General features: G+C 41.3%; 1 protein-coding gene across 2 annotated transcripts; it reads left to right on the forward strand.

The window, feature by feature from the left end:
- The first annotated feature begins 1756 nt into the window (after positions 1-1756).
- Positions 1757-15379, forward strand: WNT16 (Wnt family member 16). Of its 2 annotated transcripts, XM_055123967.1 has the most exons (5): positions 1757-1857; positions 2255-2605; positions 2866-3107; positions 5017-5303; positions 12163-15379. In XM_055123967.1, the coding sequence occupies exons 2-5, from the start codon at positions 2511-2513 to the stop codon at positions 12625-12627; spliced, it is 1089 nt and encodes a 362-aa protein (XP_054979942.1). In that variant the 5' UTR covers positions 1757-1857; positions 2255-2510; the 3' UTR covers positions 12628-15379. The 2 variants fall into 2 exon arrangements, with proteins under 2 accessions (XP_054979942.1, XP_004602120.1); XM_004602063.2 differs by lacking the exon at positions 1757-1857 and having other exon boundaries at positions 2173-2605.
- The last annotated feature ends 6772 nt before the right edge of the window (positions 15380-22151 follow it).

Below are 22151 nucleotides of genomic sequence, written 5' to 3' on the forward strand. Positions count from 1 at the left end.
GCCCCCTTTGCTTTAATAGTATGGGTCAGAATGACCCTCAAGTCTTAGACCATATAAAATTTCAGGATCACAAAGTTTCAGGACCACTCAGACACTGACATTGTGGGTGTTGGATTTGAGAATGATTGACCTAGAGGTCTTAAACCCTAAGAATAGAATACTTTGATTGCTTCTCCAAAGGCTTTATCTGGATGAATGCCTGGTCAGTACTGGATCCCTAGAGTCAAAACAAAGGCAAAATTCAAGTGAACCCCACTCCCAAACTAACTTACATAATTCTCCTAAGTGGGTCAGGGTACACTATTCTTGGAATTTTCAGACCCTGCTCTAGTCCCTGCTCACTGGTTTTTCTGGCCAACAAGACTGTGAAGTACATAATTGTTTAGTTCGATGTTATCCCTTACATTTTTAAACTCATAGGTGTGTATGAATTTTTTTTAAATTCTTTTTAGTGTACCACTGTTAGCTCTAACATCAGTTTAATAAACTAAGGATCTCTACTCCTCCAGTTTCACCATTGCTCTTTCCACTTCTTCTTTAAAAGAAATCACTTCTCCAGTTTCACCATTTAGGCCACTCAGGAATCTGCTCAGTATGTTCCCCATCATGTTAATCCACCCAGTGAATGTTCAAAACCAGATCTCCCGTACTGTTCCAAAGGTTAGTGATTGCAAAAAGGAGCTGTGATTTCTTCTGAGTCACTCGTAGAATAAAATGAGTTTAGAAGATGGCTCTGATTTTCAGAAAGACCACTAGGTATTAGCTAAAATAGTTCTGGATCAAGAACTACACGCTATCATCAATTGGACTCTGAAAAATTACAACATGGCTTGAAGACCCGGTACAGAGTGTTCACTCATAAATATCTGCTGGATAAAGGAATAAATGGGATATGGTGGTGGGACTTTCAGGGAGCTTTTATGGCTCGGGGCTGATATAAAAGATAAGCAGCAAATAAAATTATTTGAGGATAAAGCAATTTTTTTACTTGTGTAAGTCTGTGTTTTGGCATCTGTGTTCACCCTCAGAATTTATGAGCATTTCAGATGTCCTCTGAGGAGTAGGTGATGCCTCAGAAACCATTTCCTGTGGCAAAGTAGGTCAGTCAGGGATTTCTGAAAGTTGGGAACTATCCTGAAAAACTCTGGACAATGAACCTTCCTAAACAACCATCATCACTGTAACATTCCCCTGCTTCTAACTCCCGTTGGCTCCGAAGAGTCCAGGATGGGATTCCAAACTCACTCTACTAAAAATCTTAAATTATTTTATACTTCTCTCCATGCTAGCTTCTATATTTGAAGAAGAGATCTTGTCTTTATAAATTTCCCTAGCAATGGGTACATGGTAGGTATTTAATAAGTCAGTCTTCAGATGTCTTTAATGTGTAGCCCCATCCAAGAATGCCATGAGAGCCCCACTGCGGACATCACTGCAAAACAAGGACATAATCTTCATTATTCTAGAACTCTCCATCCATTTCTTTCTCTCCTCTTCCCTCCGTCATCTGAAAGAGCTCTCAGGGATTGTAGAAAGTTAGACAAACCGGAAAGATGAAATCACATACACTATTTAATCATGAGAGATTCGATGCTAGATTTCTGGAATCTTCTCTTTAGATTTAAAAAAAAAAGTGGAGAAACGCTCGCTGAAACAAACTATCCCAGGACTGATCGCGCTCCGACAGCATCTCAAGACTGCGTGCAGACCTCAGGCAGGGCGTTGAAAGGTCAACTTGTTCGGTCCCAACTCTGATTCAAGAAAATAATAATAGTAACAATCATGATTTCTTCGGTGAGGGGAAGGAGAGGAAAGAAACAGGGGTGGTGAGATTTTTCCAGCGGCTCCACCCCGCGGGTAATTGATCCCAAAGTGACGGACGTGGGTGGCACTCAGACACCTCCAAATAACCCCACGCCTTCCACCCGGGCTTTGTAGAGACAGAACGTTCCAAGAGCCTGCGAGGGGACAGGGACGGGAGGAAAGGTCACCGACCCCGCCGAGGCTGCACCCAGCGGGGCCGGGATCTGCTGCCCCGGGGGCCCCCTGCGGAGCTCGCTCCCAGCCTATGGGAGCGTGAGGGCCGGGGCCGAAGAGGTGCGGGGCCGGGGCTGGGCCAATCAGGCTCCCGGCGGGCCCGAGGGGTGGGGAGGGGAGGAGAGGCCGGGGAGATGGAGCCGGCTACATCCACAGCAGTTTCTCACCTTGGAATGCAGGGGACGTTCCCGCACTCCTGCACATCTTCCCCCTCCAGGCCTCCGCGGGACACCCCGGCCCACCCCCGAGCTATCGCCTCCACCTCCTCCCGCCGCGCCTGGCCAGCGACGGGGCAGGCTCCTGAGAGCCCCAGCGCCGCCGCCCGGCTTTGCTCCGCTGCCTGCGGAGAGAAGAGGGGACCCGGGCCAAGCTAAGGCTGCACCACTGACCTCTGGCCCGGCGGGGCCGGGAGCGCAGAGGAGGAGCGGCTGAGCCCGGGAGGGGTGGGGGGGAGCGGACTCCATGCGGGGGCCATGGACAGAGCAGCGCTCCTGGGACTGTCCCGCCTGTGCGCGCTGTGGGCAGCCCTGCTCGCGCTCTTCCCCTGCGGAACGCAGGGCAACTGGATGTGAGTATTTGCGGGTGTGAGTATTTGCAGCTTGGAGGGGTAGGGGGTGAGGGGGTGGAGGGGGTGAGGTGACCTGGCTCTAGTCTACTTGCCGCCGCCTGGGAAGCATCGGGCCAGGGGGTAGGGGGCGTCGTTGGGAGGATGCCCCGATTCTCGGGAGGTTGGGGTCCGGGGGGTGGGGTGGCGCGGAGCTTCTGCGCCTGGGGTCTGGAGAGAGCGGGGAGCGACTCAGCGCGTGGGGCGCGCGGCCTGTGCTGCAGGTGGCTGGGCATCGCCTCCTTCGGGGTTCCCGAGAAGCTGGGCTGCGCCAACCTGCCGCTGAGCAGCCGCCAGAAGGAGCTGTGCAAACGGAAGCCCTACCTGCTGCCCAGCATCCGCGAGGGCGCCCGCCTGGGCATCCAGGAGTGCAGGAGCCAGTTTCGCCACGAGAGATGGAACTGCACGGTGGCCGCCGCCGCCACGCCCGCCTCCAGCGCCCTCTTTGGCCACGAGCTGAGCAGCGGTGAGTTCCCCACCCACCCACCTACACACTCACACCCCCCCCACACACACACACACCCGACCCCTCCCCGAGCGCGTGCGGGACGGACGCGACAACCGCCGCACCCTGCCCTGCAAACAGAGAGTAAATGCACTGACCCAGGCCTGAATCACTTTGCAAATTTCCCAGCAGAACAGTGGTTCTGGGGTTTGGGTTTGCTTTTTCAAGTGGACGGGAGTCGGAGGAAAAGCCGGGGTGCAGGTGTGTGGTCCCCTGGGTCCGGGGGTGGAGGGAAGGAGGGACTCCCCCAGGCCAGGACAGGGAGCTTGGCAGACTGTAGCTGTTCCTCCTTCCCGCCGCGCTCCAGCGGAGTTGGAGAAAAACTCTTGACACTCCATCCCGCCGACCCCTCGGACCCCGTAGTGCACCCTCCCCCACCCCCCTACGTGGGGGACCAGCTGGAGAAACATGATGTCGGCAGCAGGGAATGCCGCGGCCGCATCTGCTTTGATTTAAGCCATTCGGCTGCGTAGCGAGCCCTGGACAAGTGGCTAATTGCCTCGGAGTTCCGCGTTCATGGGCTCCTAGGAGCATCCAGGAGATGGAATTAATGATGGTGCGAGGAAGCCAAGCAAGTCTACTTTGACTTTTTCCCCACCCCCTTCTGTTCGCTTTTTCTTCTCTCTCTTCCCTCCTCTGTGCACACCCGCGGCGCGGCAAAGCTGCAGAAAAAGTTCCCCAGTCTAGGGACCTGGTAGGATAAAGGAACAGGGGCACTGGGGTCGTTCCAGGAATAGCAACAGATGCAAAGACTTGTAGGACGTGGGTGCGGAAAGATTCGTTGTTTTTCAGGTTCATTTCCCGTTCTCCCTCCTCCTGTGACCCTTCCCCACCGAGGTCCCTACACACGTCGCCGCCTGAGCAGCGCTTTGCCCCCGCTGCGCTTTGGCCGACACACCCTTCCCAAGGAGCCCTGACCCCCCTGCAGGGGGAAAAGGGAAAGAAAGAAATGTGTTCTCGACATTAGCTGCTGGAAAGGTTTATTGGACCACGGGCCTGAAATTGTTTCGACTCCAATCTAAACATCTCGAGAGAAAAAAAAAAAAGGATCCTGCTAAATCCCTCCTAATTCTTTTTATTACTGTTTTGATGGTTAGTTTAAATTCTGAAAGATTTTTTTAAATCTCAAGCTGCAGCAGGTGTTCTAAATACACATTCATGCATCATGATTCTTTTTATTTTCTAGTGACATTTCAGTGATTTTCCGCCCCCCACCAAGTAGTTTATAAAATATTTAACTTTTGTGATAATATCAAGGCGGCTATTTGCAATGTAAATAACTTAAGAAAATGGTTATTTTCCAAAAGAAAAGCCTGATGTAAGGGAAGGGCTGATGTGAGAAAAAGTAAGCAGCAAGATTTCTCTACTAATTGCTTAGGTCTTTGCTAAATCTTGATTTGTATTCTGATATATATTTCTCAATTTGTGTTTTGCACGGCTACATTTTAAACCTCAAAAGAGAAATGAATAGTACAAACTTTGATGCGGTTCTACCATTCATTGCAATTATGAAAAGAATTCTAATTCATCAATTGTCTTTTATTGTCGTTAAACACTGAGCTAGGTGCTGACATGCATGTTAACTTTGCAAAAGTAGAAATTTTTGTGGCATGAGGACAATTTACGTCCTATCATAACTTATAATATAAAATATATTAAAATCCCTTTAAGTGGGATACTAAAAAGTAATGGTGGCTTTTTAAAAGACGAGAATAGGAAATTGTGCTTCCTAGCTCTCCTTGTACTAAGGTATTCCCATAAAAAATTGAAAATTTTCTTCTTTGAGAATAGACTAGGCTAAAGACTTTATTATGAACATGAATGGAGAATGGTAAGGCTCTTTCACTTAGCATTGTATGTTTTCTTCTAGGTACCAAGGAAACAGCATTTATTTATGCTGTAATGGCTGCAGGCCTGGTGCATTCTGTGACCAGGTCATGTAGCGCAGGTAACATGACGGAGTGTTCCTGCGACACCACCTTGCAAAATGGAGGCTCAGCAAGTGAAGGCTGGCACTGGGGGGGCTGCTCTGATGATGTTCAGTATGGCATGTGGTTCAGCAGAAAGTTCCTAGATTTCCCCCTCAGAAACACCACTGGAAGAGAAAGCAAGGCACTGTCAGCAATGAATCTGCATAACAGTGAAGCTGGAAGGCAGGTATGTATTAGAAAAATAGAGCTGTCAGACAAATAACAGCACTTGGACTATCCTTCTATATGAATCTACCAAAATGGTTTAAATGACAAGTCCTTGTGATCTAACAATTATAGATTGCATCTTACATATAATACATACATAGGCAGAAGTAGTTTCATGATACATTAGTAGCTGAGATACCTGTCACCATCTCTGTTCTCCCATGAGTCTGTGCTCATCACGCTGACAGTTTATGTTTTGCATCTGATGTGAGTGGAATCTTGCTATGAAATGTGTCCATGAGTGTACACTTTGTAGACCCGGAACTTAAAAGTGGGTTCTTAGTTCTCTTCCTTCATAAGTGACAGAGGAGGAATAAGATCTAGAGCATCTGACTTTCTAATGGGATTGAACCAAATTCCATTTCCTTAAAACTGAATTTTCATGATGTTTTAAAACAAACGTTTAGAGAGCACAGGTTCCTAAACATGATATCAGTTTTGTCTTTTTACTTTATTAGAGAACTTTTTTCATTATCTCAGGGAACATACAAGCTTTAAGAACCGGAGTTTTATGGAATAAAATTTGTTAAAGAAAACAATTATTATAAACCAATGCAGATTTAAATATTGATAAATTCCAATAAATATAAAGAAACTATAGATATATTAAATAAATGGATATTTTAAAATAAAATGAAGATGAGGAGGAATGCAAATGTGAAAAATCAAAATCTGATTAATCTTATATATGCCATTTCCTTTATACTATACTAAATATTCTTAAAATTAAGTAAAATGTAGCTCAATTTAACCTTTATATATTTACCTTAAGAAAATACAATTTGGATTCTCTGAAGACCAGTTATCTATTCATTTAGAGTGAGTGACTCTCTTAAGACCTGTATGCAAATATGTTTTATATGTTGCACAATCTTTTCAGAATAGGAAAATTAACAGATAATGTATGTTATTATAGGTACACTATAATTTATTATGGTTCATAAGTAGTCACTGCTACATTCTTATGTAGCAAACTTCTTAAACGTTGTAAGATCTTTTAGGGGTATTTAAAGTATATATTGTACTTGGTTTACACTTTTAGATAGTGAATAAACTGACCACACTAAAAAGCATCTTTAGGAATATTTAAAGTATATGTTTTATTTTGCATTTGGGGCAGTGAATAAATGGAACCCACTCAGACAGTTCTTTAAATAGAACTATGTATATATACACATAAAATCATACATCTCTGAATCAAAATTTTAATGCTATTTGTATATTCAATTTAAAATAGAAAATGGGTAAGTAAAACTATATGAAATTTTTATATTTTGTTTATAAGTTTTAAAAAGTAATTTTATCACACCATAAAAAATGCTTGCCTACTACCGTAGTGATGCACATGTCTCTTTTCCCTAAAGTTTTAAATTTTAAAGAATCTCAATGAACAAATTTTTGCTTCAATTTAAGTAGCATCCAAAGAAGGAAATTTAATTTCTAATATATTAATATAAAAGATGTTGAATGTAATTAACATGTTCTTCAAAACTCTAAGCTAGAGGGGCTGGAGAGAAAGTATAGCAGGCAGGCAGAGTGCATGACTTATCTGCAGCTAACCTGGGTCCAATCCTCCACACACCATATGGGCCCCCAGCACTGCCAAGAGAAAATCCTGAGCACTGATGGTGTGACCCAAAACCAAAAACAAAACCCACAAAATTAGGGAAAAACACCAAGATTAATAAAATTATATTTTTCTTTAAAATATAGTGAAATGAATATGCATTCTCAATCTAGACCTTCAATGTTCTTTAAGCATTTTTAAAATAAATTGATATTTTAAAAAAATAACTGGAAAACAACTCAGAAACTCTTGTTAATTTTAACTCTCTTGAATAAAGTTACCTCTGGGCTTGTAGAAAAACCTTATAAGTATTTTTAGATGCACTCTTATTGGTAATAGTAGCAGCTATTTAATTTTATTAGATTTGGTACGCTTTCTTGTAAATATGTAGTATTAGTGCCCTCTGGAATGAGTTACTTTGATCTTAAACTATTGTTTATATTGCTTTTATTTTAAAACAAAAATTTCTTCAGCATAATTTTTCATCTATCTTTTGTTGACTAAATAAAATCTTCTTAGGTTACCCAAGTTTTTGCTACAATTGCATAAAATTATTCATATTTTTATGAATATTCAGGATGAATATTTTTGAATAATTCATAAAATTATTCAAACTTATACAAAAACATTTTGTATAAGGTTAGACTTCTGAATCTCTTGTTTTTCTACTAGTCTAGATAGGATCTTAAACATAAAAATATTACCTAGATATTTTGAGGGCATTGCTCTGGTGTTTTTGTTTGTCTTTTCTCATGTTGTGTTAAAATTCAAAACATTTTTGTATTTTTCTCTCTACGGATGGCCAAAAATAACAAGCCAACCACCACCACCACGACAAAAACGGACCAAGTTTCCAGGTTATTATCTAAGATGGAAAAAAACAATCAACTCCCTCTTCAAATATTATAATTAGGATTTTAATCTAATAGGCATTCTTCTGAATCAAGTTTGAGGTCTGCAGTCAATTGAATTGATTTTCCTAGTCTCAGAATCCCAAACTCAAAATGTAGGAAAGCGTTCAGAAAAATGTGGGTACTGGCGCTTAGTAGTGCTATGAGCAGCACAGATGATTTTCTAACCACTGACCTTAAATACTCTGATTCCCACTTGCTTTCTGACACCATTCCTAAAGTTATGACTCCAAGAATAATGTTGCCGAATGGTGATTGGCTGACAGAATGATGTGATGTCTTCCAGGGGCAGAACTTCTGGGAATAATGTGACTTGGAATATTTATGGGTATTTCTTTTGGTGTGCTTAAAATATTTCCATTCTTCCCATGTCCACCTCATAAACTTTTAAGTTTCCCTACCCCATAATTTGTTTTATGATGAGTAACTCAAAAAAGTGGGAAGGGCCAACCCCAAATTTTCATTGACCTGTTTCAAGAATATTTATAAGTACTTGAACAGCACATAATTGTTTTGCTTTTCAGCAGGTTCAAATATATTTTTGGACTGAGAGGAACAAAATGGGTCAGAGGAATAAGAATTCTACATATAACCACCCAACCTTGTGAAGCAATTTTCATAAAAAAAAAATCTTAAATAGATTATCTGAAAGTTGACAAAATGAAATGCTCCTTACAAAATGTTCCACAATAATTTCTTTTGCCCATATTTGTGAAGTTTGGATAAAGCAACATACTGGAAAATAATTGCTGCTTACTACATTACCCTGAATCAAAATTGTGGGACCAATCACCTCTTCCACCACTTCTCAAGTAGTTTCTATTTTTACATAAGAATTAACGGTACACCTTTCCTATTTCACTTCATTAGAAATTTATCAAACCAAACTTAACACAAGGAGTCCTATAGATTCAGTGCTAGCCTCCTAATTGCTCTCCCATCGTTTAAAATACTCTTCCCAAATGTGCACATCTGTTTGCAATAGTTAACAAAACATTCCTCTGTTAATATCGTTATAAACCTTAACAACTCAACTAGAGTAGAGAAAGGAATTTTCTCATAACCACACACAACTCATTCGGTTGCTATTCCCTTATTTTTCCTGTCACCAGAAAATGACTATACTATCAAAATGGATATTTATCATTAATTAAGATTTCCAACTAAAAGAGCACCAGTAGATACCTTTTTGGATGTGTTCATTCAGTGTTCTTAACTATAATTGCATTTTCCACTTTCATTTTTCTCCGTTCTGCTAAAATTATTCTGTGGCATGTTGAAATCTCAAAGTATATTGCTTATACCTATTTTCTCACAATTAAGTGTCATAACTACACTTTATTTTTCTGTAAATGTGTAATAATAAGAGCATGTTCATGAACTATCTACTCTGTGCAAAACAATTTTTTTTATAAAACAAACTTGAGTAAAATGATTTATGACCATGTGCTCAGAAATCCTCTAAGCTCTAGAGAACTTGTGTGAATGTTTTCTAGGTGTGTGTTGATAACATTCTTTTATTAAAATTAGTATTTTCATGTTTTTTTCTAGGGGCATCTTGGGGCATAATTGTTTAAATTGTATGTCAAGTTGTTGGGATTCTTCTTAAATTTCATATTACACATGTAGAGAGAGAGGAATGATAGAAATACTATTTCTTTTCTCCTAGTTACTATTTAGAACAAAAAGATAATAGAAATTAAAGGTAATAGAAAACGGTTTAAATGTCATTGCTTAAAGGCAGTAAAACGAATGCCAGCTATTTAAAAGGACTATTTTTTTTTATGGCAGGAAAATCTCCTTTAAATTTCTATATAAGCTCAGCAGGCGATAGAAGTGAAAACTAATCTTGTTTTTCATCCTTCAAACAAGCAAAGCAGTGTGTCACTCTCGGGGACGCTCTCTGCTGTGGACTGAGAAATTAGAATAGAGTCCAGTTCATCAACTGCTTCTCTACCATCCACCTTCCCTCCTCCGTGACACTTAGGTGTCTGAGAATGGCATTTATTGTGTCACCCCAATCCCAGCTCTCCATAGAGGACGGTGTAAAAGTGAGCTGGACTTACTCATTTTTCAAGACCCAGTTGATGAACTTCTACTTCATTTTCCATGCTTTTCTCGTTGGCAACACAGTCTGATGTCTGAATTGGTTAAAAAAAGAGAAAGTTGGCTCCTCCGTCAGATTTCTGAGTGAGAGGCAGCTCTAAATCACTACGTGATGACTGTAAGGAACGTGAACCAGGTTTAAACACATAAACATACATTTTTAGATTTTTTGTTTTCTTTGGACAATTTGTTTGGTTATTACCTAGCATTGATGGAACTCTCTTTTTCTTATATTCCTTGAGTTTTTTAATGTCTGAACAAAAGTAGGTAGAGTAAGTTAATGTGAATGTTGATTTGCCTGAAGATGTTTTAAAGGTTTTGTGAATATTGAAAAAACCATAAATTCAACCAAATATGCTTGTGCACCGTACTTCATAAATTGCTTTCATATAATTTGAAGCTACCTTTTGCTGAGTTAATAAGTATATATAATATATATACATATATATACTTACTTCTTGGCTTTATGAATTAAAAAATAGCATAAGTGCTGTTTTCTATAAAGGACAGGCTTTACTGTTCTGCTGTTTATTTTTTCAAACGCTACTAAAAAAGTATTGAATATTACGCAAATCAAAACCATATGCTCCTATTCAAGGTTGCAAATATTATAAATTGTTTGAAATATCCTGTCTCCTTAGATAGCTCAGAAACCAGTTAAGTTGTGATGAAATGTAACATTTCACAAACATGTCAGCATCACGTTGGGAAAAATAGCCAAGTCTACACCTCTGTCATTTTATTGTTCCGATAAGAACTATAAGTCGAATTTAAGCTGCAAGCTTTCCTCTTTCTTTGATAAGATTACATACAGAATTTGCAAGTTATTGAATGAAGAGATCTATTTTTCATTTTCCCTAGCATGTTGACAGAATGTCAGCTCTACAGCTAGTTCTGACAATTTATTACACTGCTCTGCCATCCTCTGGGGATTGGAAGAGGCGAGGCCAACTCGTCTGGTGTGTGAGAGATTATAACCTTAAAACTTTTGAAATCTTAATATTGTTTTTGCTCTGTTAGGTCCCATTTGAAAATTCATCTCGACTTTCACTGTAGTTTCTTCTTCGGGGAGAGGAGGCGTTTATGTAAACTTTCATGTGTGTCAGGCATTATTCAGACTAATTCCTCAGTCTGAATAAACTAAATCCTGCCTAGAACTGAAAAGTTGTACAAATGTTATCCCCTGCCTATTTTACGAAGATGCCTCTGTTCTGTCAAGAATAGGATGTATGTTTTGAATTAATTTTCAAAGAAAGTGAGAAAGAATTTTCTGGGAGCAATCACAGACTCCAGTCCCTTCTTTTAAGTTGACTAGATGGGGTTTCTCATGCGGTCTCTAACCGGGGCATAGCATGTTCCCCAGCCCTCTGGGGATCAGAACTGACTACAGATCTGACCTGAGAACTCTGATTCAGGCAGTAGGGTCTCATCCTTGATGCACATTAGAATCACCTAAGCTGCCTTGTCAAAATACCGTTACCTGGATTCCGCTTTGTAACGCCTTCAATCCCAGTGTCAAGGGTTCGGGCATTAGTAGGGTTTTATGAATCTGAATATTTCCACGTACTGCATGAACAGAGGATAAAGAACCTCTAGAGCCCCGCAAGTTTAGTTGTACTGTGAGTCACCCAAGAGTCTTATTAATATGAAAGTTTCTTCCTGGCACCACATGATCCCCCACACACCCCTGAGCAGAGACCAGGAAACAGACCCTGAGCAATGCTGGGTGTGTCTCAGAAGCTACAGAGAGAGAGAAAGAGAGAGACAGACAGTGGCAGAGCAGACAGAGATAAACAGTCTTTCAAAAACAGCAAGAAACAGCAACTTTTTGATTCTGGTAGTCTGTATTCCTCCTAAATGCTGCTTCTGCTGCTCCACTCTGGGCTTCAAGATACTCAATGACATCGGTCACAGAGGCATACAGCAACAAATTTTCATGTCCCCAACTAAACGGGAGTTTGAAATAAGGAGTTTCCCTTTATGATCTCAGATTAACTCTGAGTAGACTAGATTAGCCTGGTCTGTGACCTGAAACTCAGCGTAGAAAAGTTTGCTCTGGTGAATCCAGAAAAGGCCAAAGCTATGTGAAACTTTAAGCAATTTGTAAAGATCCTTCACATTCCATCTCCCTAGTATAGGCAGATACAGAGCCAGACAGCGAAGTATTTGGTGCTTCTGCTGTTGAATAAAAGCACTTCCTGCGTAATATGTAACACAATGACTGTTGGTTGCAGGCTGTCGCCAAGTTGATGTCAGTTGACTGCCGCTGCCATGGAGTTTCTGGCTCCTGTGCTGTGAAAACATGCTGGAAAACCATGTCGTCTTTTGAGAAGATCGGCCATTTGTTGAAAGATAAGTATGAAAACAGTGTCCAAATCTCAGACAAAATAAAGAGGAAAATGCGCAGGAGAGAAAAGGATCAGAGGAAAATCCCCATTCACAAGGACGACCTACTCTACATTCATAAGTCTCCCAACTACTGCGTAGAAGATAAGAAACTCGGGATTCCAGGGACACAAGGAAGAGAATGCAACCGGACATCGGAGGGTTCTGATGGCTGCAACCTCCTGTGCTGTGGCCGGGGTTATAACACGCATGTAGTCCGGCATGTGGAGAGGTGTGAGTGCAAGTTCATTTGGTGTTGCTATGTCCGCTGCAGGAGGTGCGAAAGCATGGCTGACGTCCACACTTGCAAGTAACTGCTCCATCGGGCCTTGGGCCGCATGGCTCAGGGACATGCAGTTGGTGTCTCACCCAAGGGTGCATCTTGCACTCTCCATATTGCACTGTGCTGGGCTGACAGCTGACTCTGAATTCCAGGATCCCGCGTGCCTCTCAGTTTACTTTACCTGGGCAATATCCAATCACATACAGAGCACGTGAATGTCTAGACACTTTGTTAAAGTTACAAATGCTTTGGATGAATATTTTTGTTGGTTTGGAAATTACGTACTGACTCCCAAGAAAGATGAGCTGTCTCTCGATCAAGATCCCTCCTGTCAGGACAGTTGGTCCGTTCTCAGGTTCAGGTCTTTGACTGTGGAACTCAGTTACTTATAGAACTGGATAGCGGTGGGTGAATGTTAGCCATTTAAAAAAGACACTTCTTACAGAAGCAAAGAGCTGTAGACATGAAGCTCATCTAATCTCTTAATACTTTAGATGAAATCATAGGGGATGTGAATGGAAACATGCTGAAAAAATTAAGAGAAGGGGTGGGTGCTATCTTGCACCTCCCCAAAAGGGCAAATTAAAAGGTCTTCAGAAATGATGTCATTGTTCCTAAAATAGTATTTATTGGAAATATTTTGTTATAAAAGGAAAGAAGCAAACTATCAAAAGGAAACTGTCTCATTAAAATTTTAAGTGCCTTTTAACTAAAAAATTTTATCTAGAAAATCATCAGCAGAACTATAGCAACTTAAAGCTTTTGCTTCATACTTGAATTATAGACCAGTTTTCACTATTAAAAAACATGTCTTACTGGAGGTGGAAGGGATCCTAGAAGTTTGTGGGAATTTTTGAGTTAAGAATAAAAAGGGCTCTCATGCATTGTAAGGAAAAGCACGCTTTACATATATAAAGGCAGTATTTTGTGAAGTATCTTACTTTAAAAAGTTTTATATTTTGTAAATGCAGTGTTTAAGTTATGGTATATATTAAGAATTAAGACATTTATTGCCAAAATCCAAGAGCAAGGGCAATAAAATTATCTTAGAAATAGAATTAGCTTCTGTTTCTTCTTATATTCTTAACTATACTTTTTTAATACATTGAAAAATAAGCTAATTGTGCAGTTAGTTATATTGATGTATATTTCTTGCCCAAATGACAGTTTTATATGTTATAGTTTAAAACATGCTTCAGAAGACTGAGAATTATGTTATTTCAGCAGTAATATTAGTTGAATTCTGCTTTTAATTAGTTATGCTTAACTTGTAAGTTTATTTTAATAAATTATGCAGTAAAAGTCTTAACTGGAAAAAAGAATCTAAATCAGAATAATGATCAATTTGTGGATTTGATAGCCTATATATTTATTTTATTACAAGCAATGCTGCATTTTCATGTGAATGTTGAATAGCCTTTCTTGTTTTTTTTATTCATGCATGTATATTCATCCTATTTTACATGGTTTTTCATGAAAATTACAGGATTATATTTAAATTTGTATTTTAATAAGAATACTTATGTTTCTATGAAAATTGTTAAATATTTTGGAATTATATAGAAAATTATATAAGTTCAGAATGAACAAAAATATTCTTATAATCATCAAAGAAATGTTTCCCCATGTTCCCTTTCCCCCAGGTCTTGTCTATTTCCTTTCAGTGTCATGTACTATAATTTGTGGAAAAGAACAAAAACATGCCAGACTTAATATTAAAATCAAGGTGAAACATTTAACCATGACCCATAATTTTGAACAAAATCATTATTTACTAATTCAGAGATTCAGAAATGACAAGTGAACAAATACAGTTCAAATTTTTAAAAAGTGATGCACTAGTCTTTTGTATCCACTGATTAAAATAACACGGAAAATAAGTCTCATTTTTGAATAGTAAATCTAGGTTTTTCTGCAAAAAAAATAAGCACCTTAAAAAAAAAGCAATTAAGACTGTAATTCCCATCCCGGAACAATTTTTTTTTCTATTAACTAGAATATTTTTCGCAACTACCTTACCTATCAATAGTGGGAAATGGGTAGTCTGTCATTCGTAAATACCTAATTACTACTAAATCATTGCATAAAAGAATGGTATGGTCAATCCAGTCTTTCTTTTATGGTATTCCTAAGAAGAAACATTTAACTCCCAAGCTATGTTGGGGGTTCTTTTTCCTTCTCCTGACATCACCATGTAAACCATCTTTGAAATCTCAGCTGTTAAGTTTTACAGGCTAACAACCTGGCCAGTGAGACCAGCCAGAGAGACAGATGTGTGAGCTGTGATGCATGCTCTGTACAGAGAGCTAGGTTTGATCCCTGGCACTCATGTCTGAGGAGCACAACCAGGAGTGACCCCACAGTACTGAGCTGAGAGTAACCTCCAAACACCACAGGGTGTGGTCCCCAAACAAATGAGCACCCTTCCACTAATTTTGCCTTGGCTATTTCCTTCCAACTGTCCATGATGATAGCGGGAGCTATCCCAGTGCTGCTGGGAATATAAATTCTGGGGTACGAGCATTCCTGTTCTGGCTCCTGCCTAAACTATTTTTTCTGCATTAGTTAGGTTCCTTTACTGTTACAAGTAATTGACAATTACGTGTCACAGTGACAGAAATTAATGAAAATGAGTCCGATCTAAAAAGTCCAGAGCTCAAGTAGAGCTTGATTGAGAAGCTCACCCTAAATTAAACCCAGGTCTTTTCATTTGCATCTGGAAGAAGCTGTCTTCAGTGTCATCCTCTTCTGCTTCAGCTCCACAAAGTGTTGTGCTGTTGCCCTCCCCCGCCTCCCTGCAAGCCCTAAAGGTAGCGGTTTTTCCTAGCCTCTATTGAAGATTTAGAAAGCACTATATATCAAGCGTTGCTTTTCCAGATTTCAAGTTCCTGGACTGGAGCAATAGCACAGTGGGTAGGGCATTTGCCTTGCTTGCGGTCACCCTGGGTTTGATTCCTCCATTCCTCTCGGAGAGCCCGGCAAGCTACCGAGAGTATCCTACCCGCACGAGATACTCTTCTAAGTATTTACGTATCTAAGTGCCTCTTCTAAGAGGTTCTTTTTTCTCATATTTCAGGTTCTTATATAGGAAAGGAAAAAGGTATATTTCTCAGCATCCCTAGCAAAGGGCCTCAAGAATCTTAGAGGCTCTAATTGGTTAATGCTCATATAACCAATCTCTGGAAATTGGAGGTTGGGGTTGGGAGACAGGCTCACCTATCTAATGCAGGCAAAGGAGACATAGCCGTGCCTGAAATTGACTGTGAGGTTTATTCCAACTAAAACCGTGTACTTGAGAATACAAAAGAAATGAGTTCACAGGGGCAAACAGGTGTTATATCATCATTCAAGTTATGTTATGGCATATAACATCATTCATCATGTTATGGCATCATTGGATGTCAGAGAGCAAAAACACTACATATCCCTACTTCTGGTGACTAGTTTAGGAAATAGGGTATCACGTGGATCAGACTGCAAAGTGGACTTAGGTTTTCATCAAATGTTTATTTACATGGCAGAGCCTGGCAAGCTACCCGTGGCGTATTTGATATGACAAAAGCAGTAACAAGTCTCACAATGGAGACATTACTGGTGCCCACTCGAGCAAATCGATGAGCAAGGGGATGACAGTGATCCAGTGATACAGTGTTCATTTACATTTTTATCAAAATATGTATTTCACATGTCCTTTATAATGTTGAAAGGAGAGGAGAAATGCTCCAGTTTATTAATTTTCAATGGAGGAGCTCAAGTTTTTGTAAATGTGAAAATGTCTTAAGGCAATGATGACAATGGCGAGAGTGATGGTTTTCTTGAAATGAAATTGAGAAAAGCATCAAGTGGTATTATCTGTCACTTCTAGATAAGAAATTAACTAAAGAATCTGTCTGGTATGAAAACTTGACACAACATGAGAAGCACTTTGAAGATTAGCAAAGGAGGTGTAGGGGTGTGACTCGGTGGAGGAGCAATTGCCTTGTATGAGATCCTGGGTTCCGTTCCTGGCTGCACCTCGTTCCCTAAGAACCACTGAGAATATGGTCCCTGAGCACTGAGCTGGGAGTATCCCATGAATACCACAAGATTTGGTTCCAAAACAAGAGAATATCAATAAAATGTTCTAAAGTTAGAGGCCCAGAACCTATTATAATTGCAGCTTTATCACCATATGTTATTCACAGTATTTTGAAGTCCTGAATGTGATCTGACACCATGATATATTTGTTCCCAGTTCAGCCTTGTATGACTTTGGTGACCCCCCAATATACCTAGTAATGCTCCAAGACTCCACCTGGCTAGAACTACCCTATTTTTTAAAAATGTGGAATCAGAAGGTTTTCATCAAAATAGAAATTTGATGAGCTGCTGATACTTTTTGCAGTAGCCACCAAACACAGAATTAAACCAACCATTTGAAGTCAATTGGTTTATTTTCCAGAGCTCCATAATCCACATAGCCGATTTGAGGGATGAACCGGCTAAATTAGGTCTCTAAGAACCATGAGTTCTTCCAAAGATAAGCCCTTATTAAGAAAGTTAGCTAAACTGACTTGATTGCTTTTTAGATTTTAGTTTCACAGTAGACCAGTTGTGGTGAGTCATTAGCATGTCTTGGAGTTGGACGATGAGGTAAGCTGAGGACAAATCCCTGCATATTGCATGAAAGGGGCCACAGGGATATACCAGGGTGTCATTTGCTTCGAAAGAAAAACATATTAGCAAACACTAACATAATTCTTGCTATATACTGTGTAATCTCCAGGCCGTTCTCTCTCATCACCTGCACTAGGTGATCTGGGGGCCGCTCCCCCACCCGGGGCCACCCATGCCATGGACCGACGAGGGGGGAAACGAGGCCGCCAGGCTGGTTGGTGATCAGTTGCCAGTTGCCGTTTACTCCATTCTCTCCACACACCTGTTCCAGTCTAAGCTCCCCATCCTAATCTCACGCTGCCCCTCGTTACCGTCTCCTCCTGTCTCCCCCGCTCATCTCTCCGTGCTCCCTCTTGTAGCCGAGTCTCTTTCTCTCCACGTGCCTGCTCCCCCATTTTCCCCTACATTCTTCTCCCTCTGTCCCCCTTGCTAGTCTCTCCGCGCTCCATCTTTCTGCCCTGGTCTCTCTCCCATCTCTGTCCAATTCCCCACCCTGGTGGTAGCAACCACACACACGCTGGTCCGGTAGCACATCAACATATCAAAAGCCCTTCCTGATTGCTGATCAGGCTCAAGGGTGGGGAAGTACCACCTAGGGTTGTTTCTCCTCTCCTTAGTTCAATACCTTAATTAACATCGTAACTAACATCTTAATTCGACTTCTTAATATTAGTTTGTATGGACACAGTGTGAGATACATTAGGCTTGTGTGGTGGCTCCCTGGGGACATCTCGTGATAGACTCAGATTATAATGCTCAGGCCGGATTAATTACTCCTAACCTCAGCAGGGTCTGAATCTAGTTTTTGGATCATGATAGAATTTGTCCATGACCATGCTCTTAACTTATAGTTAAGTATTATGGTACTTTGGCCAGGCCCATTTCAGTGCCAGGGCAGCTTACTGCTTGCCCTGGGCCCATCCAGTCCCTCATCGGGACCCTGCTTTTGGGGTGCTAGGAAGTAAGGGCAACTGAAGCTTAAGTCGAGAGAACAGTTGTCCAGGAGGTAATATTATCGGGAGTCAATTAACTCCCAAGTTACAAAAGCATAGCATTAACTGTATTCCTGTGTGTATGCAAAAAGGTGCTCTGAATTAACTATGCAAAAGACTTAAGGAGAAAGAGAAAAGTAATATTTAACAGTCAACAGAGCACAAAGAAAGAAGTCACAAGTATACACAGAGCAATGGGAGCACGGGGGTGGGAGTAACCCAATAAACACCTAAGCTCCCTGTGGCAAGGTGGAAAGGATGGACCAATGTTATCCTACAATATACCAGGCATTATTTTTAAGTATATTATAAGTATTGAGACATTTGATTCTCACAGTAAACTCATAAAATAGGTGCACTTACTGTGGCCCTTGTGTGCAGATGAGAAAACAGCCTGATTAATAGTGAAGCAGCCCAAGTTCACAGGGAATGAACTGGCTTTCAGCATCTGAGCCCTCCACCAGCACAGCATTCACTGTGTCAAAATGGAAACGTTTGTTTGTTCATGGGCTGAGTTTGCAGTCTACCACTCACAGACTTTGGGGATTTGTAAACATAATGGAAATGACTGGATGTACCTTCAGGGTTTGGTTATATAAACTTGGTTGATGAGCAGGATGGTGTTGGAGAACTCAGGCCTTGGACCTCACCATGAAATGGAATTAAAATACACAGGCTCCTGATTCCTAAGCGCACAGTGATTTCAACTGCCTGCTATTTTAGAGCCCAGTGTGGCTAACAGTTGGATTATGCAAGAGCCTAACCATCATTCCAAAAGGAAATGACTGGGGGTAAAGATCAAACTAATTTAGTGTGACTTTAAATAAATACTTACATCCTCTTTATTGTTATGCTTATAGCCAATTGTTACATAAGGTGCTATTTTTAATAGATGGGCAAAATTTACCATTGGGGATGGTTTACTTTAGCATCCAAGGGAAAACCACTTGAGGTGGTTTCCTGATTAAAACCTTTTGAAACAAAGTCATGCTAGAAAAAGCAGCCTCTCCCACTGGTTATAAAGGGAAAGGAATAATAAATGTGGACCACGTCAACACACACTCATTTCATATGGGATTTTTTCATCCGCAAAGTAAAAGAAGGAATCTGATTCCTTCATGGAAACGCAGAAACACTGAACAGTGAGCACCCTCTCTGTCTCTCTCAGCCCTTGGGATGACTTACCTGCACACAGATCAAGTTTTCTCTCTCCAGGTCACACTATCTGCTAGGAAGAGTCATCTCTTCCAGTGATTCTATAAATTATAACTGTGTATTTAAATATTTAAATAAAATCGCATAAATTTGCATGAAATATAACTGCATGTTTAAATCCACAAATAAAGCTGCATATTTAAAGCTACTTTGAGCTCCTTATCAACCAAGAAAAGATATCTAAAATGTTAACTGTTTGCCAATGTATTCTAGCATGCAAGTCTTATTTTGATTAAAAACTCGTTTATTTTTACTGTATTTAAAATGTTCCCCCAGAGTTATTCATATCTAAATATACGTATCAGTGCATAACTTTGAATTTCCATTCATTGTAGTTGCTTTACCTCAAGTTCCCTGGCACACAACTCATTTTTGATCTTCACAAAGCTCTTTGAAGAAAGAGCCTCTGGTGCAAGAGCAAAATGGAAAAATTGAAAAAGCGAGCAGAACAAAACCTCCTGAACAGGCCTTCCCTATTTAATAATTACAGGGCAATAAACTGAAAGATAAGGTTCCCTATTCACAATGAAAAATTCTCTCCTCTGCTATCTTGAATATGCCTTCTACCCAGAATGTGCCATTTGAGAAGCTACAACTTTCACATGTGCTAAATAAAGAAGTACAATCTCAAACTTTCTCTCAAATGCCACAAATCCTGCAAAGGGGCCATGTCTCACACACCTCGTGCTGGAGAATTGCAGAGAATATCCTCGGAATCTTCCCCAATGAATCCCATTAGGGGGCAGAACACTTACCTTGCACACAGCCAACTGGGTTCTATCCTCAGCATCCCACATCATCTCCCAAGCACTGCCAAGAGTAATTCCTGAGTGCAGAGCCAGGAGTAACCCCTGAGTATTGCTGGGTGTGGTCCCCAAACCAAACACAGGAACAACTGAAAAGGCATCAGGACTTTAGGACTTCTCTCGTGGGGGGCGCTGAAAGGCAGGGTCTACAAAAAAACTTTTTTTTTGTGGAGGGGGGGGCGAGCCAAAATTCGAAGTCATTTGGAAGATTTCTGTTTGTTTAAACATTTTTAATTGATGAAAATATAAAATTTGCATGCAATTTCTGGGTGAGTCCTTCTAGGAGGCACACTTAGCTAAAACAGCATTTCTTTCTTTTTTTTTTTGCTTTTTGGGTCACACCCGGCAAGGCACAGGGGTCACTCCTGGCTCATGCACTCAGGAATCACCCCTGGCGGTGCTCAGGGGACCATATGGGATGCTGGGATTTGAACCCGGGTCGGCCGTGTGCAAGGCAAACGCCCTACCCGCTGTGCTATCACTCCAGCCCCTAAAACAGCATTTCCAAGGGTAGGTATTTCCTCTACTGCGTTGAGGGATGGACCTAAAGAGAAAAGAAAACGGTTTCACTTGACAGTCCATTTTCCAAGCTGTCCGTTTTCTTCCCCAGGTTCTGCAGAAGATGCTTTGGTAGCAAAGTGACTGGCTCCAGCACTGAGCTTGTTTGCTTGATCATACAAGTGAAGCCATGGCCCGAGCAGCATCACAGTGGGCAGGCAGGCTTTGGGGAATGCATAATACTTGGTGGGAAATGTGTGTCTAAGTCAAATAGATACAGTTCAATGACTGAACTTACCCAAGATGGAAAGGCTGATCTCAGAAATTTGAAAAACTGAAACAGTTAGTATTCTCCCTCTTGAGATTCCAAACTTGCCTACAAACTCTTACATAGGTACCAGGGCAAGCAGTAATGGGTGGATGTGACAGGGTGCCTGCTGAGGGGCGGGGTGGATGGCTGGGAGCTTACTAGGAACAGGGTTTCAAGTCTCCAGTTCTAGAATCCCAGAACTGGGAGTTTCACCTCTGAGCCTTCCCCACTGGTCAGCAAATGTCACTGGCCAGTACTGGCCCGCAGGTACATCTCTTGTTTTGTTTTTTTTGCTTTTTGGGTTCACCTGGCGATGCTCAGGGGTTCCTCCTGGCTCTGCACTCAGGAATTACCTCTGGTGTTGCTCAGCGGACCATATGGGATGCTGGGAATCGAACCCGGGTCAGCTGTGTGCAAGGCAAACACCCTGCCCGCTGGACTATCACTCCAGCCCAACATCTCTTGTCAGGATAGTCTCCATTTAAATTGCTAGCTGACTGGAGACATGGAAGTTTGAGTCTGCATCTGAAAGGCATGTAAATGAGAATAGATAGCATCAGGATTTTATCATCTGGCATAAGTGAGGTATGGGAACTGTAATAGCAAGGGGTCCTTGTCTTGGAAGTAAAGACCCTTTGGTGAAGAGCTGCCTCGTCTCCCATCACCGGGCTACCCCAGTCATTTTAATGGTTTTTCTTTTGGCTTCGTGTCTCAGTCCATTTGGGCTGAGTCATCATAACAGTATAGACCAAAAGTTCTCGAACGTGATTGGTCTCCAGCTCTATTTCCAGACCAGAAGGAAAAAAGAACACTCAGCATGGCCCTGGAAAACTCGCCCTCTTGACGCAAACAGAAAGTGTGCTTCAATTGCATCGGAAGCTGTGGTATCTCCTCCTCCACCGCTTCGTTCCAGAACCTCCCGTCGTACCGTCCACTTTGGGAAACACTGGGAATTGCTTCTTAGTTCTGGAGGCGGAAGTGCAGCTTCCCTGGTCTGGTCGTGCCCTCACAGAGCAGATGGGCCCCTGACCCCTCTGAGGTCCCTCCTGTAAAGGCTCTAACCCTATTTGTGAAGGGT

Source organism: Sorex araneus, chromosome 1 (assembly GCF_027595985.1).
Source record: "Sorex araneus isolate mSorAra2 chromosome 1, mSorAra2.pri, whole genome shotgun sequence".
Taxonomy (NCBI): domain Eukaryota; kingdom Metazoa; phylum Chordata; class Mammalia; order Eulipotyphla; family Soricidae; genus Sorex; species Sorex araneus.